Source organism: Oryzias latipes, chromosome 13, assembly GCF_002234675.1.
Source record: "Oryzias latipes chromosome 13, ASM223467v1".
In the NCBI taxonomy this organism is placed as follows: domain Eukaryota; kingdom Metazoa; phylum Chordata; class Actinopteri; order Beloniformes; family Adrianichthyidae; genus Oryzias; species Oryzias latipes.
In genome coordinates, this window is record NC_019871.2 from 12,341,784 (window position 1) to 12,369,617 (window position 27,834).

The window sequence follows — 27,834 nt, forward strand, 5'->3', positions numbered from 1 at the left end:
GGCTGTGCGCCATCATCCCTGCTGGACAGACGCTGGTGGGGGTGCGATCCTGGGGTATCACAAGGACGTGGGTGGGGCCGCTTTCAGACACAGCCAGACGGCGATGTGCGCGCTACGGCAGTCGTGAGAGTCCTGAACTGAAGTCAAACGCAGCTGCAGGAGCGGGTCTGGACGCGCGCGGGGCGCCTGCAAACGTAAGAAAGGCGCGCGCGGAGAGGGAGGGTCTCAGCACCGTAAGTGGGGGGATTTGTTCGTGCATCTTCCTCAGTCAGGCCTTCCAGAGTTGGTCACCATGGCGTGGCCGTGCATCACGCGCGCTTGCTGCATCAACCGCTTTTGGACCGAGCTGGACAAAGGGGACATCGCGGTGCCTTTGGTTTTCACCAAATACTCCGACGCTGCCGAGGTGCACCACCTGCCCCACCACCCGCAGCCCAAGCAGAGGGTCGTCGGAACCATCGCCATAGAAACCCAGCCGCATCCGGAGGAGCAGGAGGCGGCGAGGGCACCGCCCGCCACGGGTGCCGCAGCGGGGAGAACCGGCACCGCTACGTCCGTTATGCGCCAAGACTTCAAGGCGTGGGGAGTGCGCCCCGAGCCCAGCTGCAAACCCCGGAACGAGTACCAACCCCCGCCATCCCCATTCAACAACGAAACTCAGTACCAAAAGGATTACAAGCCATGGCCCATCCCGAAGAAGCACGACCACCCGTGGATCCCCAAACCCAGCTCCACCGCCGCGCCGGAGCGGAGCAGCAAGAAGGAGCACGCGGCCGCCGAGGCCGACAGCGGCGTGGAGAAGAGCGAGATCGAGGAGAAGATGCAGGAGAAGGAGTCGAAGGATGTGACGAAGAGGGAGAAGTCTGTGGAGAGGAGAGCGGCTGGCAAACCGGGGCCGCAGGAGTCTGCAAAGGCGAGCGCAGAGCTGCGGAAGAGCAGGGCAGCCGCAGACGCAGTCAACAGACAGATCAAGGAGGTCATGTCCACTTCCAGTTGCTACAGGTAAACATCATCACCCCATTAGGGCCTGCAGGACGCACTGATCATCAACCTTCGCCCCATCACCTACAGCCAATAGAGGAGACGTGATAGCAGAGTCTCATGTTACAACCTAAAGTCAACTGATACTGAGGATGTGAGCAGCACTGACCCCCCCCCCCCCCCCCCCCTCATCCATTCTATGGAGCCCTGGATAAAAAATGTAAATTCATCAAATGTTTCCTCCAATCATTCATTTGTGTCAACACATTAGTATTATGTGAGCACAAAATAATATTTTTGTGCACAAATGAGCATTTTGTGTTAGGAATTAGTACTAAGATACAAATTTGAGCCCACAAAAGTAATCTTTGCAAACACAATACTAGTTTTGCATAAAAATGCTTTCATTTGTGGCCACAAATCAGTAATTTAAGGGAACTTTTTGTTTTAAGTCATGTCCAGACTGTAATTTCTGAGGTCATTCAATCAAATTCCATAATCCATAAACGAGTCCAATCATTAAAACTGTGAATTCAAAGATCCCAGCTTTCTGAGTTATCCCTTGTACTATCTTAGATGACCCCACCCTTCCATTGACGTGTTCTCCCTACCATGACAAAGGTGGATAAAGGTGGAAAGATTTCATGTAATCCATGGACACCAGTGAAGATCACAAATCATTGAAGAAAAAATGTTCAGCGCACTGTCTAGTGGGTCTAGATGACCCAACTCCCAACGTTAAAGTGCCTAGGATAGCACAAGGGTTAAATCATTTTTTGGCTTCACTTTATTTAAGTTAAAATACAGTAGAAGACCTCTGTCATGGATAAACTGCACCAAGCTTATAGTTAAATCAGGAGAGACACGATCAGACTTGGCTATTTAAGTGTTCGAGACCCAAAGCCTAAAAGGATTCAATCGAGGAGAAGATATTATGATGCAAAACAAGGAAAAATAGAAACCTGACCAGACCTAGAAAAGCCTATTCCAACATATAAAAAATGCCACAACAAACAGCAACTAAAAGATTGAGTTTATTAATTCTGCACATCATACAGTTATTTATATTCTCCCATTGTAAGATATTAAAATATTGTGTTTATTATTTCAAACATAATATATTTTTGCATTTTTAATTGACTTCGAAAGACCCAGATTTGAGTCCAATTCATTTTTGGGGGAAAAGGAAGTTTGTCCTATTTTGCTGAAACAATGCAGCAAGTATAGAAAGAAAAATGTACAGTTAACTTTGGAGGTAGATTAATTACTTTATTCAGCCCCAAGGGGAAATTAGAGAGTAAAAGCCACTTGGTATCCTTAAAAACAACATTCAATAGTAAACATAGAAGTAGAAATGGGATTTGCAATTAAATGCTTGAGAGAAAATTATCTCCCAACAAGTGCAAAAACTTAAAACAGGAAAAAAATTTTTTTTTTTTATTAAAAGATGCAGTTTCTCGTGTATATCAGTTGATAAAATTTCAAATAAATTTTTTTTTCTATTGATTTATAGATGTTTGGTAAGCTCTATTTTGATTATACACGTAAACTACTGTTTTACGATTTCCCAACTTCCTGTCAGTGTAAATCTTATAAAAGGAAGAAGCTGCTGCTTCTGGTGTCCAATTTACATGTAAAATCTATACCAAGTGTGCATTTTTATCAATACTGTAACACAAAACCTTGTAAAGCTGACACAACCAGTTTTATTGATTCATTTGATTGATTTGTGTTTGTGTCGAATTATAAATAAGTAATCATCAGCTGCAGCCTGAATCGAACTTATATTTCTGCAGGACTGAGTTCAAGGCGTACAAAGACGTGAAGCCAGTGAAGGCTATCAAAGCCACGTCTCAGTATAAGCCGCCCATGGAGGAGACCAGTCTGGAGACCAGCTACAGTGCCACCTACAAGGGGGAGCAGGTGAAGCCAAAGGAGTCAGATAACAAGCTGCTGGAACGCAGGAGGATACGCAGTCTGTACAGCGAGCCTGGAAAGGAGGCCGCCAAGGTGAGAGGTCCACTTTGAACCCCACAGTTTTCAATCTGAGTGCAGTCAGCTCGCTGTTTTCTAGATCTTCTGCAACTAACTTCTTGTTTTTTGCACAAAAAAAACTAACCTAAAGACAAATGATTGTGGTTAAACGTCTATAAATCCCGATTAAAACTCCTTAACAACTAACTCTGTGTAGAAAGACTTTGAATCATGTGTGTGCACAGTGGTGTGTTCATGTGGCCACTTCCTTTCTTGTTCTTGTAGGACTTCTCAGAGGCTGAGAGCAGCTCTGTTCTTAACCTGCTGTAGTCAGGTGTGTTCTCTGTTTCTTCTGGAAGGCATGCAGGCTGACCAAACTAACGTGACTGTGCATTATGGACAGACACGAATGCAGAAGGTTTAGCATCTGTGAGCTCACCTACCTTCACCAAACACTGTCTTTGATGGTTTAGGTTTCAGGATGTTTGGCATTGAAAAAAGAAAATTGTGCATTCACAGTTTATTATATATTACCTTCTGTTTTTATGCTGATGATGTTGTGCTTTTTGCTTTAGTCCAGTTTGTGCATCTTGGTACTAAATTCTGGGAAAATGTAAATTTTATCGGTACAACGTCTCTTAGTTTCTCTGAAATTTTAAAACAGTGCCTTAAAATTAAAGTTTTTTTCCCGTATTTATTGTGATAAAGTTTGGTCTACAGCCTTCCCACATTACACCTACTCTCATTTGAATAAATGAAGCACTCATTTATTGATGGGCCACTATTATCAGTAGATACTTTTGTAAGGTTCATTTGTTTAGAGGGTTAGGGATAGAGCATGTTGTGCAATCTTATTGTTGCACTCCCAAGTTACTTGAAAACCTGGGAGCCCCTCCATCAGTGTTATATTTGCTTTGGCAACTCCTGAAAAACAGTGACATGCCAGGTGTCTTGCTAAAGGTCACATTTATCTCCACACCCACGTTTTCACCAATTGCATTTGAATGCACCATTCCAAACTGCAAGCCTGCTCAGTTCTGCCTCAAATAATAATGGCTGAACCAGAATGTTTATTCTTGAAAGCGTATTACTAACATCATTTATAAAAAGTCTAATATACCTTGTGTGCCAATTTTTTCTTTTACAGAAGGTAAATTGATGGTAAAAACTGCACAAACCACATTCTTTTGTTAGAAGGGCACAAACACACTTCTTGTGTGTTTTTTTCTTATCATTGCACTAACCACGTGTTTGCAAGTAACACATCTGCCTTAAGGTATCATTTGTCATTTTTAATTTAAGGTATTTGAATAAACAGGTATGTATGCATGCATGCTAAGAAGGGGGGATGACTCCAAAATAAGAAGAGTTATTTCTTTAATTGTTTTTGGGAAATGTGTTAATTTGTTTTCTTGTGAAAAAAAAGAGTTGGATCTACAGAGCTTTTGAAGTATTATCTGGGTAAATGTAATGCGGTTGCAGAAATAGACAAACATAGCTTAGCATAAATCTGCTAAATAAAATACACAGTGCACTATAGAGTGCGTCCAGCATTTTGTAGTGCTGTCCAAACCTATAATTCCAAAATCGAGTTTCCCCTAAATATTTCGCAGAAGTCTCAACGAAAAACGAGTGTGCAGCGATGCTCAGTAGATTGGCGAATATAGACCACAATGCATTTGTGTTTGAACAGTTTTTGGCCAAAAAAAATGTATTTAAATGTATTTTTTTAATAAACCATCCAAGTTTTCCCCATCAGAACACAGTGGAATTAGAAATGGTGTTTGTAAAATGTTCATACTTAGGCCTATTAGTTCTTCACTCCGGGAAATCAGCGACGTTATATTGTGTATTAAAAAAAAGAAAAGAAAAAAAGATAGATAGTGCGGCACAAAAATGTTTTGAAGTAGTTAGGGGGCAGTAAGGGAATTTGGACATAGCCTTAGTTTAGTATGACGAGAAAGTCATACTAAGTCCTTACTGCATAGCAACTAAAGACAGGTGTGTCAGAAAAGGTGACGTCAAACAGAAAAACAAAGAGAACTTCCACACACTGTTAAGTATTGCAAAACAAAACAAAATAAAAAAAAATACTTGTATTTCTGCAGTGTTTTAGCACTCCGAAATTTGCCGGATGAAGGCCTGCAATAAACCTTTTTTCTTGCAAGTCTTAATGGTATACCGTAACCTAGTTTAGGATAAAACTGTGTAAGCGCTTAAAGAAAGCCAGGGTTAACTTTAACAAGTATTTATCACTTACCGCTTTACCTTCCAGTGACACCAAACTGAAATAAAAGAACCGTTCCTTGCTTTTATGCTAAGCTAAGTGTACTTACTGAAGCTTGTTTGTTAAGGAAGGATCTTTTCATGATCTAATCAAGAATTCAGTTGTACATTTCCCAATCTAACACAAGTTATGTCCCTTTTCCCTTTCAGGTTACTTTTAGAGTTATGATGTTTCCTCTCTTTCAGGTGGATAAACCAGAGAGTCGCCTTAAACCTAAAAAGGCACCAACAACAACAGGGAAAATGTTAAAGAAAGCTAAAGAGAGGCAGATTGCTAGCTCCCAGTCGACTAAGAAGAAACCTTCTGCGGGCCCATCAGAACCCGAAGGAACCGTGACGAAGAAAAGCAAAGAGATCAGCAATAGACTGGCGGAAGCAAAGCAGTAGGATGGGTTCATCTGTAGACAGGTTATAAAATAGGCAAATCTCTTGACTTTGTTTTACCTCTTTACCTGTTGTCTGTCATGCATAGTTCACCTTTGATTGGTCACCAATGTCTAGCTTTTAGAAGGATGCAAACACTTTAAACGGCGTGTGTGGGTACATGTGAAAGTTTTTTTGTACTTTGGTGGACAAAACAGCTTTATGATACTGCGCACATATTTTGCACATGATTTTTTTTTTTATTTCACATTAGAGTTTGGAAGGAGCCGTCAGAATGCATGAGTATGAAAGCGCATTTCTACTTTTGTCTAAATGGAGGACGACTGAGCTTTTGGATGATTGTTTCAAAAAACAACAATATGAAAAGCGATGCTATTTTTTTGTTATGGCTTGTTTTTTTCTCTGAGGCTGTATCACACGGGGTCCTGATGAGAGTGCAATCTCTGTTTTATGGTTTTTCTAATTACAGTGCCTCTGCTGTACGGTCCTGGTTTTCACTGCATCGTTCTGGATGGTATCTGGTTTCATCAGTTTGGTTGCTAAGGAACCAAATTAGCTAGAATGTAATTGCTACAGCTTGCATGGCAGACCTTGTTTTTCATTGAGCAGCAGCATTTTAGCCGACTGTATGCCACGGTCTCATTCTAGCTTGTAAATGAAGCCATCAAAAGACAAAGACCTGTTCAGATAAATGCATGTGTAGGAATAGATTTAGATCACTCCAAAAGCTACACACAATCATAGTCTAGTGGCTGTTGAAGCTGTAAGGTGAAGACACCGACAATATGGTTTCATTGATGTCGCTGATTTAAGGTGAATATAATGTGGCATCGTGCTCCATCCTCTTTAAGATAAGTCATTTTAAAAAGAGGGGGAAAAAATTAAGACACACATTAGCCTAAACATTTGAAAACCTGCTGTACTCACACAATGTTTCTTCTGAACTGGATGATCTCTCCAGGTTTTGAAGGATACAGGCTAAGCCAGGACTCAGCAAGGACAACTGCTGCTGCTGTGTGAAATTGTGCGTTCCTGTTGTTAAATGGCTACAACAGCAGCCTAGCCTTGTTGTGGTGACCTCTGCGGTCCATAGTGTGTGAACCGTGATCCTGGTTTAACCCTTGTGCTATCCTATGACCCCACCCTTACATTGACGTGTTCTCCCTACCATGACAAAGGTGGATAAAGGTGGAAAGATTTCATGTAATCCATGGAAACCAGTGAAGATCACAAATCATTTAAGAAAAAGGTTCACCGGACTGTCTTGTGGGGTCTAGATGACCCAACTCCCAACGTTAAAGTGCCTAGGATAGCACAAGGGTTAAGTTTCTGCTTCTCTTTGTGTGTCAGCGAGTGTGTGACTGTGTGTTAGCCTATTCGTACCAACTCGAACCCAACCACTAGAAGTGCTGCTATGCACTCCCAACACCTTGGTGCTATCCTTCTCATCCGATAATGCTGTCTGAGTTGACCTGTGTGTGGCGTCACGCCAGGAAGGAGGATGTAACACCACTGCAGACATGTTGTGATTTGTGCTTGTATTCTCAGCTTGCTTTGAAAGAACTGATTAAAACTGATGCAACAGATCCCGTGTCTTCTTTTACTATTTATGTTTCCAGCAGATGTTAAAGATGTTCAAAGTGTTTGATATACGTACACACCAACGTTTTAGGAATTTAAATTTAAAACCTTCAATTAAAAATATGGTATATGTTGCCAGATATTATCTATTTATTTCTCCTTTATTTAACCAGAAAGTCCCTCAGAGAATCAAAGATCTCTTTTTCAAGGGGGCCCTGGCCAAGAGTCCCATGTAAAAATGTATAAAAATCACAAATTCTTATCAAGCTGAGCAATAAAACGTTTTTTAAAAAAAAGGAGTTAAAGTAAAAAAAAACAATGACAAGCCATTGATTGCATAAGCAATTTTTAATTACATTAATAGTTTAACCACAAGTTTACTTGTGTTTTGCTCTACTGTAAGTGTGTGATGGTCCCCAGAGATTCTTCTGCTTGGCCTAATTGAGTCAATCAATTTTGATCAGACTCTTACTAAAAAAGTTAATTAATTCATAAATTACAATAAAAACTTACCATTATTATCAATAAAGTTGTGAAATTGATCTAAAGCAATCTAAACAGAGTGAATTCTCACAACAGTTGCCTTTTTGATGAGATAACTCCTGCTTTGCTGATTTATCACCAATAAACAGTGGCATCCCATTATCTTAATTATTTAGACCCTGCACTTAGTATTTGGCAGCACTGACAGCCACAGATTGTCTCAGGAATGACCTTAACAGCTCAGCAGACTCTTGATGTTTATAGATTTCTTCCTTTCTTTTTTATATTTTTCTAGCTCATATGGGCTGGACTAGATTCATCAAGCTATTTTCAGGTTCGTGTCATCTCTGTGCCAACTTTTCCAAAGTCGTCTCCTTTTTTTCTTGGTCGAAATATAAATCTTCAACTTCCTTTCAATTTTTGGCTACTCTGGGAAATGAACGACACTCTGGAAATCTGCACACTGATCCCAACCACCTTCCTGAAAAAAATAAGAGCAGCTTTCAGTGAGGTGATGCTTAAGGTATATAACAAGTATACACATTTTTAGATTTTAAGAAGCATTTTTTACAACTTAAAAAGAGAAAACAATATGGTCCTTGCAGTCAGTGCGGGCCATAATTAACTGTCAGAGCTATGATGGTGGATAAATTGTGTGAAGTAGAAACATGTTTATCGAATTACATGTTGTTTCCAGTGCAATTGCAGCTCAAAGATGCTCTTAGATGCACCAACGCTCTGGTTAAAGCGTCCTAAAAAAAGGTCAGTGTGCTTACGCAACTTGCAGAGCCTGATTTTGCTTTGTCATTGGATTTTGCCTGTGTGTGTAGGTGTGTGTGGGGTGTCTGTAAAACTGGTGTGAAATAAAAATATAAACAGGAAAGTAAATATTGAAAACCTTTGCACCTGTGCATTTATGCATGTTGGTTGCCTTGCTTTCTTAATTTATCACTTTAACACGAAAATTGCCGAGTCATTATTTAGAGTTCTGAAGTAGAAATCCCATTAAATTACAGTAAATTCAAAACATAATCCTTTTATACATCGTTATTTTTAACAGTTTTTAAATGCATTTTTTTAGCTATTACAATTGAATTTTAATTCTTTTTGTATTAACTCAGCAAAAGTTTCAACCTAATGTCATTTATATCAACTTAACGCTGGTTTAATATGAGTTCCTTTACAGTACAACATGTATGGTTGGGCAAAGGTTACAGGATTTTCTCTTTTAGGCATAAAGAATAAATTGTTTTAAAAAGACATTAATGTGAAACGTGAAAATTGCATTTTCTTTTCTCCATGGTGTGGGACTCTGGTGGTCATTTTCCTGTAAATCAGCCATCTGGATGTAAAGCTGTATGAATAAATCAGGGGTTATGGACCCTTGTGTTTACAGAGCAGCATGAAATATTGATTAATAGCTCAGGGAAGGCAATGGAAGTGGCCAAAATCTACCCTCTCAACTCTATCATGTCTCTACAGAGGCCTTGTCTGACTTTGTTTTATAATGGAAATGACATTTAAATGTAAAGGTTCTTTTATGAAGATCCTCTCAGTTTCTATTTAAAAACAACAAAAGATTTGATAAAGAGTGTCAATACAAATACAACTAACAGTGTGAACTTATACAGGATAACACATGGGTCTCTCATTTGCCTGGTCACGGATACAGAATCAGCTTGACATGGATATGATTTGATTCAGAGCAGAAGCTGCTTTTTTGTGAAGCTGAGTTGTTATTTCCCACATTTCCCATTTCTCTACCTGTGAACAAACTCTGACCTCTGCTGGAGAAGATCTGCAACAACTTGGACAATACATGTTTGCAGAATTCTTGAGGGCAATCATGAGTGATCTTTGGCCTAACCAAGCGACAAGCAATATCTGGACTGTCTCTCTCTCTCTCTCTCTCTCTCTCTCTCTCTCTCTCTCTCTCTCTCTCTCTCTCTCTCTCTCTCTCTCTCTCTCTCTCTATATATATATATATATAAACACACAGTACAGACCAAACGTTTGGACACACCTTCCCATTCATTTGAATGGGAAGGTGTGTATTAATACATATACAGTACAGACCTTTGGTCTGTACTGTATATGTATTAATGTTTGCAAACAATTGTAGAAATAACATCCTATTACAGTAAAACAGGATATTGACAAAATGAAAATTACAGCAATGCACAAAAGCAGAAAAATGTGAATAAAGATTTTAAAGCAACTTTTTAAATTATTAACTAGAATATTAGAATTGTATTGTGATGTTCTTATTTTGATACATTAAGTACAAGCAACTTATATTGTTGCGGTTGTTGCTGTTATTGATGCTGATGCTATTGTTAGCATTATTCAATTGGTTGGAAAAATAAATTTGGATGAATTCACAACACTTTGACAGATTTATTTTCCTGAAAGTATTGTTACCAAAAAACTTACATTTTGTATATTTTCAAAAAGCAATCAGTGGTTTATTAAGGTAAAACAAATTAAATGTTTGTGATTAATTAGTCGGATATCTTGATCCTTAGCAAATAGTAATACACCAGTAAATACTCTTATAAAGTACACTTAAGTGTAAGTAAAGGGAGTATACTATATCTACAAGTAGTTTTAGTATAGTGAATACTTCTTCGTCCTAAATAGAATATTTTAAGTTTACAATAAATAGAAATAAATAGAAAGTAAATACAAAGTAAACTACCTCCTGCCTGTCATCTATCTCATCGTCAAAGGTTTCAATATTATTATCACAGGGTTTTAATTTCACCATGATAAACTTAATTTCTGTTTTTTTTTTCAACTGTGCGCATTTATTTAAATCAAACTGACGCAGAAAGTATCAATGTTCATAAAAGTGGGCAGGGTCACATGAACAGCGCAGTGAGAATGGACCCATCTCAAAGTCCATTGTGAGAAGAGATTGTCACTCAAACCCGATTTTTAAAAAAAAAAATCCGAATAATATTTTTTGAGGGCAGATCAATGCTTCTTGTTGTTACATGTTCTTATATCTCATCAGCAAATTGACTAATTTTAAATTCCCTGTCGAAAATGTTAATACCCTCAAAATCTGGAGAATATTTAAGAAAGATAGCTAGTAATTCTGCTGAAATTATGAACAACAGCGGGCTAATTGGACATCCTTGGCGAACACCTCTATTAACAGGAAAACTGTTTGAGAAACCTCGGTTGAGTGCAATGTTGCTACTTATGTCTTTGTAGAACATTTTAATTATGTTACAAAATTTTGATTCAAAGCCAAAGGTTTTCAAGGCATTAAACAAAAAGGCGTGTTCTAATGAGTCGAAGGCCTTAAAAAAATCCAAAAAAAGGATAAGACTATCCTGAGGAATAATTTGATTGTAATCTAATATATCTAAGATTAAGCGAGTGTGGTGGTGAATATGTCTCCCCTTAATAAATGCTGATTGTGATTCGTCTATGATCTGAGATATTCCTGATTTCAGTCTGTTAGCATAGATATGTGCTAGTATTTTATAGTCACAACAAAGAAGTGTGATTGGTCTCCAATTATCAATTAATAACACATCTTTGCCTGGTTTGGGTAACAGGGAAATAATGCCTCTTTTCATTGTAGGTGACAACATCTGTTCGTCGATGCATTCATTGAATGCCTCAAATAACATTTCTCTGATGTCAGTCCAAAAGTGTTTGTAGAACTCAGCTGTAATTCCATCAGGTCCAGGTGATTTACCACTGGCCATCTGGGAAACAGCTTTATCAAGCTCATCTATAGTAAGTTCAGATTCCATGAGATCTCTAAATGTCTTGTCTATTTTAGGGACTTTATCATAGATTAACCTTTCAAATAAAAGTGTGTTTTGATTTGAATATTGAGTAGTGTAAAGATTTTTATAGAAGTTGGTGATATAGTCCTCAATATTGTTTTGATCGTCTACTAGAGAGTTTTCTATCTGTAACTTAGTGATTGTTTTTTTCCTTTGTCTACTTTTTTCCTAGTTAAAAAAGTAAGTTGAATTTTTTTCTCCATCTTCCATCCACTTTGCCTTTGAACGAATAAATGCTCCTTTGGCTTTTTCGGTATAGAGTTCATCTAATTTAGATTGCAATTTGTTAATTTCAATGACATTTTCCTCACTCAGTTTAGTTAAATTACACAAAGTGTTTAATTTTGAAATTATTTCAGTCTGTTCTTGTCTTTTTTTTCTAGCCAAAATTTTTCCTTCTACAATTGCAATTTTTCTAATATTAAATTTCAACCACTCCCATCTATTAATAGGAGACAGGTATTGTATTTCTTTTATTTCAGGAATAAGTGATTTGATTTTTTTACAAAAGTTTTTGTTATTTAAAAGGCTATTATTGAATTTCCAGTGGGATGTTCCATTTTTTGGTTGATTTTTTTCAGGGGAAAGAGCCAAAGTGATAGCACAGTGGTCAGTGAGAGGAGAGTGGGAGATATTACAATTCAAGGTTGAAGATGTTAGATTACTTGTTACTAACCAGTAATCTATCCTTGAGCGTTGAGAGTGTTGAGAGTTATTCCAGGTGTATTGAAGCTTATTTGGATTTTGTCTACGCCAAATGTCGATAAGGTCGAGAGAGTTAGAAAATTCAGAAATAATTTTATTGAAATGAGGAGAGTTGTGTTGAGTTGGATGTCTGTCTTGGTTTTCATCTGGTACTACGTTAAAATCACCTGCAACAATAATCTTTTCAGTTGCATACATCTGTTTCCAGTTGATTATCTTGTGATTTATATTTGTGAGGAATTTCTGATTTTTTGTCCTATTATTGAAACCATAAATGTTAACAAGAATATATTTAGTGTCGTCCACCTCAATGTAAACCATTAGCCAATGACCTTCTGTGTCACTTTTATGATCAACAATTTTACCATCAAAATTATGTAAGAAAATTGCCACTCCTGCTGAACGAGGACTTCCATGAGATAAATAAATGTTTCCACTGCCCCACTGAGATTTCCAAAAATCAAAATCTTCTTCACTACTGTGTGTCTCTTGAAAGAAAAAACAGTTCACGTTAACTTGTGCCTTACAGTAAAGAAAAATTGCCTTGCGCTTTGTTACATTCTTAAAACCACGAACATTTAAAGATAACAAAGAAAGAACCATAAAGAATAGCTGGAAAGCAATTAACTCCATAAAGGGCTATAATGCAATTTCACATTTTTCTAATCTGTTTCCTCAAAGCTGTAATAACATTCAACACAATAACATAAACATACCGGCTTTGGATTTATTTTCTCTCTTCTTCTTCAGGAAGATGTCTTTGTCCATTCCGTCTAGATGAAGGAGTGTTGGTTTCAAGCAGTGACCTGATGACCATCGATGACCGCGTAGCCGTCCTTTAAAAAGGCCTTGAGTCCTCTCTTCCTCGCCTCCTCCACTTTCGGCCAAAGACGCTGACGAGTCTCCCTGTCTTCTTTGCAAAAGTCTTCTTTGAAGCGAACATTTAGATCTTTGCAGATTTTTGCATTTTTTGACATTCTCCAGACTTGGTCTCGAACAACTCTCATTCCAAACTGGATGATAATCTGTCTTGGTTGGTTATTTTTTCCTTTCTGTCCCAGCCGATGCACTGTGTCCACTGAGTGTCGTAGTTCCTCAACGTTGACCGACATCACTTTGGAAAGGATCTTGAGAGTTTCATCTCGTGTGATTTCCCCTTCTTTCTCAGGAAGGCCAATAAGTCGCAAAGACCATCTTCTTTTATATCTTGCATGTTCCAGACACATTTCACGGAGAGAAGCATTTTCTTTTTGCATAGACACCATCTGCAGTTTGAGGCGGTTCACATCTTCCACAACACTTTTAACAGCAGCTGTATTTGCATCAACAGATTCTTTAACTTGTTTAACTGCATCTGTGATCTCTTGCAGTTGAAACTCATATCCTTTCAGATATTCGCTTTGAGTGTCAAACTTGGTTGTCAGGTCAGGGTCTGAATCGCGTTAAAGAGGACACTGTTGGATATTTCCTCCTTGCGTTCTTGTTGAGCATTCTTTTTAATCTTTTTAGGGTTTGGGCTTTTTACCGGTGTATGATGTCTGTTGACTCTCGTCTGATCTTGTGAGATGTCTTCCTGTTCCTCCATCCATTCAACTTCTCCCTCGCTGCACGTCTGTCCTGAAGCCACTAGATGGTACTCATGGTCTTTGCTAGTGTTAGCCATTTCTTCACGTCGAAGTTTGAAAAATATAACGAAAACAGTGGTAAACAAACCTCTTTCAAGCTGAATCGGTTTGAGAGTTCTTTGCTGGTATTTTCTTTAGCTTTGGTTGAACTTGTCATATAGAAAGAGTTATTATTTCAGGTAAAGCGTCGGAGCCCCAAAAAAAGTAACCGCTTATTCCGCCATCTTGGTAACAGCTTTATTTTTAAAGAATAAAAATATGGTACCTGTTGTTATCAATAAAATACTTTTGTTTTCAAGAGCATCTGGCCTTACCCTAAATCTCAAAAAATGTGAAATCTTACCTATACATACCTGCAATCAAAGTATTATTGAAAACATACCTGTAAAAAGTGAAGTGAAATATCTTGGTCTAATAATAACAAAAAATAGTAATGATAGAGAAAGTGTAAATATCACTCCCAGACTAAAAACAATACAGAAAACTTTAAATCAATGGTTGGGACGTGGCCTATCAATATTTGGCCGCATTCTATTATCCAAAGCGGAAGGTTTTTCAAGACTTGTGTATCCCTGTCACTCATTATATACATCCCCAAAGAACATCAAGTTGTCTAATTCTATTCTCTTTAAATTTATTTGGAAAAATAAGACTCACTATATACGAAAATCACAATTGGTCAGAGATTATAAAAATGGCGGTTTAAAAGCTTTAGATGTTGAATCACAGATTGTAGCTTTTAGAATGAAATGGTTAAAAGGCTGTATTTCCCAGCCTCATTCTATGTGGTATCATATCCCAAACAAACTCTTCGGTAAGATCGGGGGACTGGAGTTTTTGCTGAAGTGTGATTATAATATTTCAAAAGTACCAATAAAACTATCAAACTTTTACAAACAAGCCTTAGAATTTGGGAAGATGCTTTTCAACCATAACTTCTCCCCTCACAACACTGTTTTATGGAACAACAGATTTATAACTGTAAACAAGAAATCCTTGTTTATGTCTGAATGGTATGATAATGGTGTGTATTTTGTCCATGACTTGATGCGTACTGATGGAAGGCTGTTATCATACTATGAGTTTGTAACCAAATACAAGATTAAGGATTCTAGTAACTGTTATAACAAAGTCTGTAAAGCAATTCCCATACCTCTACTTAATCTCATTCAAAACATACTACAATACAATGAAATCAAACCACAACTTTCGGAGCTGAAAATTAATAATATTCCCCTAAAAGATAAAAAATGCAACAATAAATTAATAACTCTAACCTTTAAACAATTAATTTTCTGCAACTTTAGTATAAACAATAGATGCGATTTAGAAACCACCCAAATGAACAAATCTTTTTCTTTATACACAAAGTACCCACTTCCTCCTAAAATGAAAGAAACGCATTTTAAAATAATATCTAAAATTTACCCTGTTGGAGATTTTTTACATAAAAGATTCAAATTTGAATCGGAACCATGCATATTCTGTTCATCTGAAACTGAAACATTAGAACATCTGTTTTACAGTTGCAACCAGGTTAAAATATTTTGGTCTGATATACACAATTGGTTGTCACTCAAAATTTTAAATATTCCCTTTTTTTCCTTATATGATGTTCTTTTCTATATGGAAAATCTGGACCCGGGAATTTCTGATGTCATTAATGTTGTTATTATTTTATGCAAACATTTCATTCATTTGTGTAAATGGAAAAATACATGCCCTTTATTTAGTATTTTTTTGAATTATTTTTCTGATTATTATAAGTGTCTTAAATGCATTCCTAACAAAAACAAGAAAACTACAGTCATTTATCAAAATATATCAAAAGTATTATTATTTTGAATTGTTTTGGCCTTGCCTTTGCCTATTATTTCATTTTTGTTTCTTTTTCTTTCTATATGTGCATTTATAACGTTTGTTCACCCTAATTTGGTTTGTATATGAGCATCTATAAAAAAAAAAGGCACACACATTGTTAAAAATATTACTATTTTTCGTTTTTTTCAGTCTTATATGTGTGTTTGATATTAACAATTGTTTATTGTGCAAGTAAGTGACTGTGAATGTCTGTAAATTGAAAAATGTACAATAAAGTTTGTTTAAAAAAAAAATGTTCTTATATCTCGAATCCTAAAAAAAAAAAAAAAACACTTCCGCTTTCCGTTTCAGACAGGAAGTAAACAAACAGGTCATTGGACATCTTTGAGGAGGGAATCAGGAGAGTTTCCAGCTGCTGCCGCGTTTATTTGAGAAATACTTTTTTTAAACTTTCGTTTTCCACATACAACATACATATGTATCTAAATTCTGTGTCTTGTTCTGGCATAAATTGTAAATATTTATTTTCTAAAATTTCCGTGCAAACTTATGCTAGCTCTGATTATGTTCGTTTGTTAGCCAAAGCATCCGAACTTTTTTGTTTTATTTTACCTTAAGTTTGTGTTCATGTTATGCCATTTGATTTTTTTATTTTATTAATACGGCTGCAAAGATTTGTTACATAAATTAACAGTTTAGGGGTGTGCTCAGTGATGTCAAAGTGTGTAGCTGCTGATAGGACATGTAGCATCCGCCTATGATCCCTCACCGTCACGACGATGGCGACGAAAAGACTGGAAAACTTCGAGGTGGTGTGTGAGTGGGCTTCCTGCGGCTTCAGCGGCCACACCATGGAGGAGCTTAGCGATCACATGTCTGCGCATCTAAATGAATACCTGGGAGACAACGATGCCCTGGAGGAGCTGGGTAAGGGAGGTGCAGAGCTTAACCAGAGAGACACACTCAGGGAGTGCTCCAGCATTAAACCATCCTTCGCTTCCAGACACAAAGTTTTTCCATGATGATCAATGGATGTTACAGATAGCATCTCCTTTCTCTTTTTAGATGAGTATGCTTGTCTCTGGAACGCCTGCGAGTTTCTGGCCATGGGCAGCCCAGCAGAACTTGAGGTTCACGCTTATTCCCATAACTACCACAGTAAACTCAAGTTTGTGGGGTCTCAGCTGCTCAAGTCACGTCCCGACTTACCCAGCTGCAACCAGGGTGTGCACAGCAACAATCTGCTGCCAGAGGGATCCGATGGATATGTTTGCCAGTGGGAGCATTGTGATGTATGTTTTTTTTTTTTTGTCACTATTGATCACAGTTGCTGCCTTTTGGGTTCACATATTTTGTTCCGCAGAGCACTTTTAACAACCCTGAGTGGTTCTACCGTCACGTGAACAATCACATTGAAAGCACTGAGCTGCAGACTCTCTCGCAACAGCAGCAGGCGCTTTTCTGCAACTGGGCAGGTACATCAAACAGATGTCCCTCCAGTTTCTCCTGCGTGATGTAAACGTCTTTGTGTTTCTGCGACAGGCTGCGACGCCTTCTTCAAGATCAGGTACCGGCTTAGGGAGCACATGCGCAGCCACACTCAGGAAAGGCTTGTGGCCTGCCCTACGTGCGGCAGCATGTTCTCCAGCAACACCAAGCTGTTTGACCACCTCCAAAGGCAGGCCGAGCCCATAGGTGAGAACAACACTTTGACGTGCATTCTTTTCTGGTGGGATCTTTTATGTTCAACGTGTGACGCTCTGTTTCCGATGTGGATAATATTTCTTAGAGTCGCTGGTGTGTGAGCATTGTAGCAAAGCCTTTCCCAGTGAGAGACTCCTGAGGGATCACATCCGTCAGCACGGTAACAACTCTCTGCAGTTCAAAAGATTCACATGATTGGGATCTCTTTTGTAATCTGAATATAATTGTCAGTTCGTAAACATATTCTTTGTGGTACTTTGGTATTTTTTTGTCAACTAGTCAACAATCAGTAGAGGTTTTTTTTTTTTTTTTGACTAAACAGCACCTATCTATTCCAGTGAATCAGGTCAAATGTCCCTTCTGTGATATGAGCTGTACAACCTTAGCAGCTCTGAAGATCCACATCCGGTTCCGCCACTGTGATGAGCGACCGTTTCCGTGTGACTTCTGTGACAAAAGGTAGTAACTGCGTCCGGTCAGCCGACAACACGTTTACTGTCAATTAACCGTCTGATCTGACGGTTTGCCTTTATTGTTGGCTAAATAATAGTAGGATACCAGAGAATCAGCAATCTGGAGTCTTCAGTCAGTTTAATTAACCCTTGTGCTATCCTAGGCACTTTGATGTTGGGAGTTGGGTCATCTAGACCCACTAGACAGTGCGCTGAACCTTTTTTCTTCATTGATTTGTGATCTTCAATGGTGTCCATGGATTACATGAAATCTTTCCACCTTTATCCACCTTTGTCATGGTAGGAATAACACGTCGATGTAAGGGTGGGGTCATAGGATAGTATAAGGGTTAAAGACCTTTTAGTGTTTGAACACATTATTGTGGCATTTTTCTCATGATGGAGGACATATATAAAGAAAAATAAGCTTGAAATTACATTTCTGAGTATTTCTTTATCCATATCGTTGGGAATTAGGAGCAGATGAAAAAATTCTGTTGGAAAAAGAGCTTATTTTTGACTTATGCTAAGCGGGCCACAAAGTCCCTGCTCCGAGCTCTCAACAACGAGGAGGGGAAAAGGGGCGGGGCTGCTCTACGCCAACGGTCATGGCCACAACTAAAAGGCACATTTCTAACGAACTACTTCTCCACTGTAGAAACAATGTCCTGGTTTATGGATTAAGCCTAAAAACGGCATAATCCTAATTAAGAGACCACTCGGAACACTTTAACAATAGTTTAATGGATTATTGGAGTACGACTTCAATAGATCGCATCAACAGTCGAGGAGTTACACTACGTCATGTGTTTTTTAGTCAAGCTGGTGCAAGGAAATACTGTTTTTGAAGTAAATGAATGAATTTCTATTTGAAGTTTTTTGTAATTCCAGATTTAAGAACCAGCGCGACCTCCAAAAACATACAGAGGTTCACAACGAGGGCACTGTGTTCCACTGTTCCGTGGAGGGATGTGACTATTCCTGCCACACATTCCAGACCATGAGCCACCACTTCAAGAGAGTCCACGAGGTTTGTTAACAGCACAAAGCGAACGCCCCGTCTCCTTCAAAATGAAGGAAGTGTGTTTTCTTAACATGACTTCCTATTAACCAACAGGTTGGGGGGATGTCCAAGTATAAATGCCACATCTGTGGAAAGGTCTTCTCGTGGTGCTACACTCTAACGCTCCACCTGCGGAAGAAGCACGAGCTGAAGTGGCCCTCTGGACATTCCCGCTTCAGGTGAGTTGTGAGATTTAAGAATCATAAAATAAGAAAGCATTTGATCTCCGTTTTATGGCAACTGAGATTTCTATGTTAGAATCTGAAGTGCTCGTCTCCCCCTGTGTGTTCTCCTCACAGATATAAGAAGGATGTGGACGGCTTCCTAAAGGTCAATATGGTGCGCTTCGAGACCGTCGAGGTGACAAAGGAGATTATGAAGAACATGGCCAAAAAGCCCCAGCGCCTCCGACAGAGCCAGAGAAGCAGCAGCCGCAACAGAAGAGCCGCTGTCGCACCGGAGAGCGGCAGGAGTTCACCCACAGGATCCTCCTCGCCCTCCTCCAGCTCCTCGTCCTCGTACTCCTCAGACCTCTCTGGGGAGGACGTGTCATCTCAATACAGCCCCAGAGGCGGCGACTCCCCTGTGTACTGCGTGATGAGCACCATTGACCACTTGGAGGAAGAGGAAGCCGGGCTGCCACAGGAGGACAGCGAGGTTGGTGGGACGTCCGGGGCGGTTCAGGTGCTCACAAAGGTTGCAAGAGGCCTGGGTATGGACGTGGTTTGACCTTACGTGGGGGTAGATTTTGGTTTGGAGCAGTCAGTGAGGCCCAGATGCTTCTCTCCTCTTGCATGGAAGTCCCTGCATTGCTGGCTTTTAAACCCTCAACTATTGACTTTTACAGCTGCGATTTACCTCAGCATCAGAGTTTAGATTTGTCATATGTGCTGCTGTTTCATCTATGAAAAATACTGACGGCAAATATAGTGTCGGAGCACTGCAGAACAACGCCATAGTTCAGTTTTGTGTTTTATTGTTCCTGGATATTGCATAGGACATGTTTTTTATTACAGAATTTAAAAACTGTATTATACAAGATCTTAATTAAATTTGATACAAAAGCAAACTTGAGTTTCTTGTTAATTTTTTTGTCTTCTGAAAACAGAGCCACACACACACACTCTTTTAAAAAAAACAACTTTTTATATAAATTATAGACGAACAGGAATAACTACAGCTTTGGTTTAGCTAAACATCACATATGAAAGTTAAAAAATGTACCCTAAAAAAAAAGAAAAAAGAAAATGTAGCCTCAACTAAATATAAATCATTTTAGTTGCTTTAAAAAATTATTTTTGTTAGTTTTTAAATAAAATTTATAATTCAATACTCAAACCTTAAAGTGAGGAAAATATTAAAATTCTAGTTAAAGAGAGGTCTTATTTTTTAGTGCTGTTTGTTGATTTATTTTATTAGGTCACAATTTTCCAACCATAAAGCCTATAAATAAAAAAAATCACTAAGTATACAAAAGAAGGAACTTAACAAAATGGACCACCTTAACCATGGATCTCAGCTCAAGAATAGAGGTTGTAAAAATGAACTGTTGTGTTTATTTCTCGCATTACCGGTACATATTCCAGATGAACAATTTGTTAAAGGGAACAAACCATTAATTTGATTTATTAGGAATGGAAAATTTGGAATTCAGTGGAAAAATATCTTTTTACAGTCATGATTATGGCCTGCAAAAAAAACAATAAGACATTGGCTTAAAAGTGAACCACTAAGACTGGATCAATGGAGAGACATTATGGAAGAGATCTGTTCTATGGAAAAAATGACATTTCACTTACGGTTGAAAGCTGAAAAACTTCAACTCCAATGGAGGAAATGGAAGCAATATGCACAACCCTCAGAACTTAAAGATCAAAACTAATTTTTGTTGTACTCCACTTGTTCAATTTAGCTTGTTTGTTTGTTTTTGTGTATTTTATTTTGTTTTATTTAATTTCATTTTTTTTACTTGATTGTGTTTTTTTATCTTTTTTTTGTATTTTAAAAGTGCAAAACTTAAAATAAAAAGTAAAAAAAAAATCACTAAGTAAAATTACACGACTTTTGAATGACCAGTAATATCTGGGAGCCCTGTAAAACAAAGCTTTATGAAACTTTCCTCCCGTCTGGAAATAGCAGGATCAGAGGGTTATTTAGCTATTGTTTCAGTCAGAAAAGTTCTGAAGCTTCAGTCCAGTCAGATGTGTTCTGAATGGAGGCACTGTCCTCTTCCAGGGTTCTGAAACGGAGACGGAACCTTCCATTTCTTTAAGAGAACGCGTTTCCTGCGGATCAGGAGGAAAATAAAAAGGCGGAGTAAAGAACTCTTGAAAAATATTATGTTTCACAAATCTTTGGCCAAAATTGAAGTAATTGCACCCAGCGTTTAGTGCAGTTTGTTGGTGGGGCTCAAACGTTGTCCCAGGGTAAGAAATGATGCTTTCACCACCTTTAGGATGGAACACACAGAAACCTGTCTGCAGTCGATTGTTAGGGGAGGGGTGCGTGGAAGGTGTGGTGACCAAAATGGAGTTTGGGTATCCAGATAAAGAAGGATGGCCATGACTGTCTTTGGTTTGGGGCTTGACTCTTCCCTCTTGGATGGACCTGTCCCACTGCAGCTGCTTCTTGCTGTAAAGTGAGTATCGCACGTTTACTTTCGTTGCTGGAGTGTTTTCAGTTCCAATGTATTTCATCGTCCCATCAAGTTTCTCTTCGGCAGAGTCCGAGTCCTCCACCTCTTCTGATGGTGTTCCTTGGCTGCGATAAGAACCTGAGAGGATGGCTGGAGTCAGTTTGACCCCTAACACTTACACATAGACATTCAAGCACATTTTAAAAAAGCAAAACATTTAGAAAATTTATTATTTCAATTAAAATCACACAAAATATGTTCCCAGGTTAAGACTCACTAAGGAGTCAGACTAAAACTCACCTGCATTAGGGTGTCCCCTCCATAGATGTTGTGACTCCTTATATGGCGTTGAGTCAGGTAAATCTCTGTGTGGAGACTTGGGCGAGGGTTGGAGATAAAGGCTTTTATTTTCTTCTTGCATTTTCTGTTAAAGATAAAAAAGAAATCCCCACAAACTCAGAAACATGAACAAGATAAACAGGTAATTTTACCTACAGGTGTTGTGCTGTTGTTTATGTTCATGTGAACTTAAAACAGTTAGAGACAATCAAGGGGGTGGAGTATCCCCTCTGTTCACTTGTCCTGTCCAGTATCTGAGAAAACAAATAAGAGCTGACGGCCTCTTGTGTTGGACAGATGTCACTGTTACAATGAATCTTCTGACACACAAGGTGGATATCTGTATAAACCCCTTTTGTACTTGAGGCTAAACTGTCTTTACATTAATTTTCTTTGTATATATTTTTAGTTGGACCGGACGGAAAAAAAGAACAGAGAAGGAGAGAGTGGGGTGTTGATTGGAGGATGGAGGATGATTATCCCTTGTGCTATCTTAGATGACCCCACCCTTACATTGACGTGTTCTCCCTACCATGACAAAGGTGGATAAAGGTGGAAAGATTTCATGTAATCCATGGACACCAGTGAAGATCACAAATCATTGAAGAAAAAAGGTTCAGCGCACTGTCTAGTGGGTCTAGAGGACCCAACTCCCAATGATAAAGTGCCTAGGATAGTACAAGGGTTACAGAAGTAGGGGGTAGAATCATAGAGCAACATGTTGCTGGAGGTTTATCATTATTACTGTCAGGTGTAAATGTTAGTCCAAAGGGAGGGGCCTGTCCACACTCAAAGACTACAAGCATACCTTTTGTCTCCAAAAATCTTCACACACATCCATGTCTACACGTACACGACACAACTACAGCTCACACGCACATACTTATGCATACAAACAAGCACATGTCAAGCATGTGGTGCTGTCACACAAACTCTTTGTGCAAAGGTGAGCTGACACCTGAAAAAAAACTTTTTTTATTAAATGTGCTCCAATATTTGAATGAGTGGTGATTTAAATAAAATAGATTATTTCATTATAGTCTATAGACTGTTTTTTATTTGATTTCATAGATGTTTCCAGTTTAGGTTCTGGTTTATTTTTGTTAGATCCTACTGTGTTTTTTTACTGGGACTATCAAAGAAAAAAAGCCTCAAGCGTGCTGCTTCTGCATCAACGCTCACGTGTGCCTCTCCAATTTCCTTTTTTGGGGAAGAAAGTTCTGGTTTTACCACTACAACCTGCTGTTGAATGAGTCAAACTAAACAGTTTGAAAGTCGTTTTGTTCCCTGATAAAAAGTAAAAAAAAAAGTCTTTCTTTTTTCCTCATTAAGCTCTCTTTAAAATATGATTTAAATGTGTGAGATGTCTGAGCAGAAGCTGGAGCTGACCAATCAGTGGAGAGCAGAATCAACCCTATATTGTTTTTTAAATAGTAGCAAAAAAAAGTATGACTACAGTTTCACTTTTATTTTGTAACCCTTGTGCTATCCTAGGCACTTTAACATTAGGAGTTGGGTCATCTAGACCCCCACTAGACAGTGCGCTGAATCTTTTTTCTTCAATGATTTGTGATCTTCACTGGTGTCCATGGATTACATGAAATCTTTCCACCTTTATCCACCTTTGTCATGGTAGGGAGAACACGTCAATGTAAGGGTGGGGTCATCTAAGATAGCACAAGGGTTAAGTAAAACTGATAGACATGACACCACATTTCCATGCACTGCCTGCACTTTACCTTCAGTTGTTTGTGGAAGTAAATCCCCCATGCGATGTGGACATGAGCAGCACCCCCTTTTCCTTGTATCTGGGGGAAAAAAATCAGGTCAGTCTTTTTTTTATGTGGGGTAAATCTCTTTAAAGACGCACTCCGATGCAAATGGTGTTTTTAACATGTTCATGTGACATTTTCCTCATAATGGAGGACATTTGAATTCCTAAAGCATCCACTTGTAGACGACTAGATCCATGTACGTCTTTGTTTTCCTCGTTTCATCTGGATCAGAACTGCTCTCCATTTTAGTTAACCTGGAATGTTGGGTAGGAGGTGAGAGGAACTATAAGCTAATGAACTCCTGCCCCTCTGCAGAAACTATGTCCTAAAAAACATCACAGGTTTTTTAGGTTTTGGTAAAATCGTGATTAAAAGACCACTGGAAACGCTTTGAAAATAGATTAAAATATGATTGGAGAGGGACTTCAATTGCTTTAAAAATTCTCAACCTTTTCAGTTTTATAATTGGATCCAAAAAGAAAAGTTTTCAAAATCTAAAAGTTCACAGTTGAAAAAATTTAAATTTACAGTTACTTTATAACAGCTAAACATTTTTTTTACTGAATTTTTAATTTTTTTTCTCAAAATAAAAAAGCTTAGAGAAGCATTTGAGTGAATCTTAAAACTATCGGTTCAGTGTCCTTGTGGTAGAGTGTCTATCCTAAGACTGGGTGGTCGTGAGTTCAAGTCGGCTGGTAAGGTCAAAGGCTGGCACGCAGGAATCCAGGGTTCGATTCCTGGAAGGGGAATAAACAATGGTACTGGGGTACATCACCATTTCAATGGTGAACAATTAACATCACCCAGTGAGGGTCCTTGGGCAAGACCCTTAATGCTACTTCCTCCTGAGTGCGGTTCAGCTGCAGATCACTTCTCCCCCAGGGGATGGGTCAAATGCAGAGATGAATTTCCCCATTGTGGGATAAATAAAGTATCAATTATTTTTATTATTAAGTTCAGCCAGAGAGCTGCACAGTGGCGCAGTGGTTAGCGCTCTTGCCTCACAGCAAGAAGGCCCCCAGTTCAAGTCCCGGCTGGGGGACATGAAAAACACAACATCAATTGGGGACCTTTCTGTGTGGAGTTTGCATGTTCTCCCCGTGCATGCGTGGGTTTTCTCCGGGATCTCCGGCTTTCTCCCACTGTCCAAAAACATGCTTCATAGGTTGATTGGCAACTCTAAATTGTCCATAGGTGTGAGTGTGAGAGTGAATGGATGTGTGACTGAGGATATTCTACCCTGCGACAGACTGGCGACCAGTCCAGGGCATCCCTTGCCTACGCCCAAGTGGCCGGGATAGGCTCCGGCAACCCCGTGACCCCGAAAGGGAAAAACAGTCAAGAAGATGAATGTTGAAAGTTACACCAGAGATTTTTTTTAAATGGGACCTGATGATTTCCTGCTTGACACTCAGCCTTCAGGGGTTATTTAACTTTAATTTTTACATATGAAGGTTTTTCTCTGGTCACTGGTCATTCTGACTGATTACTTGTCTTGAACGACTCACCGTTGATCTGAAGGGTCTCTGTGCTTCTTTGTAAGGAGAGTTCTCTGGAGTTTGTCTTACAGCATGCATGCTGAGCTGTACCAACAAAATAATGAGGCTTAATAAGTTTAAAGCTCGTCAGCATTGACACTGGAGGACAGAGATCCCAGGTGAGGCATACCTGCTTCCCATTTGTGTCCAGAGCTCCCATTGTAAAAGAAGCTGGAGGGTGCAGGACATAAAAGACACGCTGCTGCTGCTGCTGCTGCATGACTAGTAGGAACAGGCTGTAAAAACACTGCTGAGACAAAGAAAAGTGTCAAATTTAAGAAGAACTTCATGTGGACACATCAGATTCTAAGCATTACTTTCTTCTGAAGTGAAAATAAAAAGTTTAACCCTTATTTTTGGAGCAAAAACTGTCAAACAAACTTTTTTTCTCCAGAAAATCAAGTATTTTGTGTGTTTTCCAAGTATTGATGTTTAAATTTGAAACTGCCTATAAATGATGCTTTTTAGTTGTTTATTTATTTATCTTTTACAGTGGATTACATTACAGATGATAATCCAGTGAGACCTTCACTCTGCCAATCCAATTAATTCAATTAGATTTTCAAGAACACTTAATTGGTAAGGCTGCCTTCAGTCTCACTGGAGCAAACAGAAGAAAAAGATTTAAACACACGACGAAGATTCCCTTTGTCATCAATCATAAATGTTGATGGACTCATTGCTTCGTCTACTAACTGTTGATGTCGACACACGCTTGATTTAGCTGTGTTTGATTGGAAAAATGTCTCAATCTGGAGTTGTTGGGTTTTTTTTTTGGCAGCACAAAATAAAGTTTATAAGAAAGAGAATTCACTCTGTTATTTGAGATTACAGTCAGATGATGGGATGCCGGCAAAATCCCAGGTTCTCTGAAGCCACCTAGCTGCAGATGGCTGAATAAAAAACAGGAGTTAACAAGAATTTTAACACATTTAATTGTATATTTTACTTTTCGTTTTATACTTGTATGATTGCAAGCTAAATATTTTTAATCATGACACATTTTTGATGCACTTCAACACACACCAATAATAATAAAACTGCAAATATACACCGAGACATTAAGATAAATACTTATTGCACCCCCCCCCCTCCCCCCCAAAAAATAAAGATACTAAAAGATGAACAACTAGTTGATACTTACAGATCAAAGTATTCTCAGAAATTTCGATGTTTCTCCAGCAGATGGTTTTTTCCTAAAGCCCGGCTTCGTTTGGGAGCTTTGGGTCCATGCCGGACCACTGGCGTCTGAGAGCTGGTGTCAGCCACTTGCAGCTACTTACCAACACCAGGAAAGACCATTAACCACTTCCAGAGGCTTAAGCTGATCTAATCAGAACCTTAAACCATTGGATGGAGCTCACGTGGAGGCCGTTTTTTTGGGTTGTTTTTTTTCGAACATCGTGAAGAATCGGAAGCCAGAAATCTGCTGCACAAGGAAAGATCAAAGGTCATTCATGGCATTCTTGCCTTCATTTTTGCAGCCATTAGATAAAACGTATTAATTCACAAATAAATATAGTCTCCCTAAATTCACTTAAGACACCTAAATCACGCACAGATTTCTATGATTATTCTCTAAATGAACATTTTCTGTAGAATGATCCTCAATTAATAAACATTAATAGCAATAAAAGGCTTAGAGAGTTCAAAATTTTTATAAAAATAGATCTAATTCTAGCATAAAGGTATATTTTTGTTTTCCCAGTAAACTATTTTCAAAAGGCTGAAAGCGATTCTTTGATGGGGTTGTCCCGAATGGCCCCAAACACAGTGTGCTACTTTCCCATTAGATCCCATTAGGCGGAATACGGGCGTTATTGGATCAGGCTTTGGGATGACATGTTCTCCTTGATGAGCTTATTTCATTCTCACTAACCATCCAGATCCTGTTTGTGTCGGCCAGATTACCGCAGCCAACTCAGTCACTGCGCGCTTCGCAGCAGAACTTCAGGGAACTTCAATAAACTCTGCTGCTGGATCTTTGAAGCTCTACATCTCACTGCAGGAAAAAAAATCATACAAAACTTCAAAAATATAGATCAAAACAACCAATTTCTTTAGAAGTTTTCTTATATTTTTGGTGTTTGCTTTACTTTGGTCTTCAGTCCTGCTGGGATGAACCTTGGAGTAGATTTTAGATGAAGAAATTAACATTTCTAGACTGTTTCATTTGTCTACAAATGGCTGCAAAAAATTGGAACCTCCAATCCCGCAGAGACATACAGAAACAAGTTAATACATGGGCTTGGATTTGATTTATTTCAAGCAATCAAAACATGAATGACTTAAGATGATTGGTCATGATTTGATTGGAAAATTTAAAAAATTAAAGGTAAAAGAGATCCATATCTATACATCCACATTACACACGTAAAGGATGTCATTATAATTACTCTTAATCATACATAGACATATTTGCACATATACATATACAGTCCAAAACACAATGAATCTATTAACTGTGAAGTTAGTCAAAAACAGTTCAACTAATTGCTTGAAAAGGAGTGGGAGGAAGAGAAGTTACATATAATCACCTCTAATGCTTTGTATTCTAGTGTTAAATTCATTACTTCAAGGTTAGAAGAATTTTCTTCCTTTCAGGCTGTTCTGAAAATCCTCCAGCTGACCCCAAATGAAGGAGCCTGAAGTATCATAAGAATCATTTCTCCATTTTTATTT

At 38.6% G+C, this 27,834-nt stretch overlaps 3 protein-coding genes across 6 annotated transcripts; 2 read left to right on the forward strand and 1 right to left on the reverse strand.

Annotated features, from left to right (window-relative positions):
* Positions 1-63: 63 nt before the first annotated feature.
* Positions 64-7,211, forward strand: LOC101169716 (microtubule-associated protein 6 homolog). 2 transcript variants are annotated; one of them, XM_011482470.3, is made up of 4 exons: positions 64-1,002; positions 2,778-2,991; positions 3,241-3,289; positions 5,428-5,536. In XM_011482470.3, exons 1-3 carry the CDS (start codon positions 293-295, stop codon positions 3,283-3,285), a joined length of 969 nt encoding a protein of 322 aa, XP_011480772.1. In that variant the 5' UTR covers positions 64-292; the 3' UTR covers positions 3,286-3,289; positions 5,428-5,536. The 2 variants fall into 2 exon arrangements, with proteins under 2 accessions (XP_011480772.1, XP_004075400.1); XM_004075352.3 differs by lacking the exon at positions 3,241-3,289 and having other exon boundaries at positions 66-1,002; positions 5,428-7,211.
* Positions 7,212-15,980: 8,769 nt separating this feature from the next.
* On the forward strand, positions 15,981-19,934 carry LOC101169959 (histone H4 transcription factor). The gene is made up of 9 exons (XM_004075353.4): positions 15,981-16,573; positions 16,712-16,938; positions 17,010-17,121; positions 17,189-17,341; positions 17,436-17,510; positions 17,689-17,809; positions 18,694-18,832; positions 18,920-19,044; positions 19,165-19,934. The coding sequence occupies exons 1-9, from the start codon at positions 16,426-16,428 to the stop codon at positions 19,592-19,594; spliced, it is 1,530 nt and encodes a 509-aa protein (XP_004075401.1). The 5' UTR covers positions 15,981-16,425; the 3' UTR covers positions 19,595-19,934.
* Positions 19,935-20,401: 467 nt separating this feature from the next.
* LOC105355410 lies at positions 20,402-26,890 on the reverse strand. Of its 3 annotated transcripts, none has more exons than XM_020708206.2 (6): positions 26,297-26,890; positions 25,283-25,402; positions 25,123-25,197; positions 23,579-23,647; positions 21,801-21,924; positions 20,402-21,638 (listed from the first exon to the last, which is right to left on the reverse strand). In XM_020708206.2, the coding sequence occupies exons 2-6, from the start codon at positions 25,370-25,372 to the stop codon at positions 21,031-21,033; spliced, it is 966 nt and encodes a 321-aa protein (XP_020563865.1). In that variant the 5' UTR covers positions 25,373-25,402; positions 26,297-26,890; the 3' UTR covers positions 20,402-21,030. The 3 variants fall into 3 exon arrangements, with proteins under 3 accessions (XP_020563865.1, XP_011480774.1, XP_011480773.1); XM_011482472.3 differs by having other exon boundaries at positions 25,283-25,399; positions 26,297-26,889; XM_011482471.3 differs by lacking the exon at positions 26,297-26,890 and having other exon boundaries at positions 25,283-26,262.
* Positions 26,891-27,834: the final 944 nt, after the last annotated feature.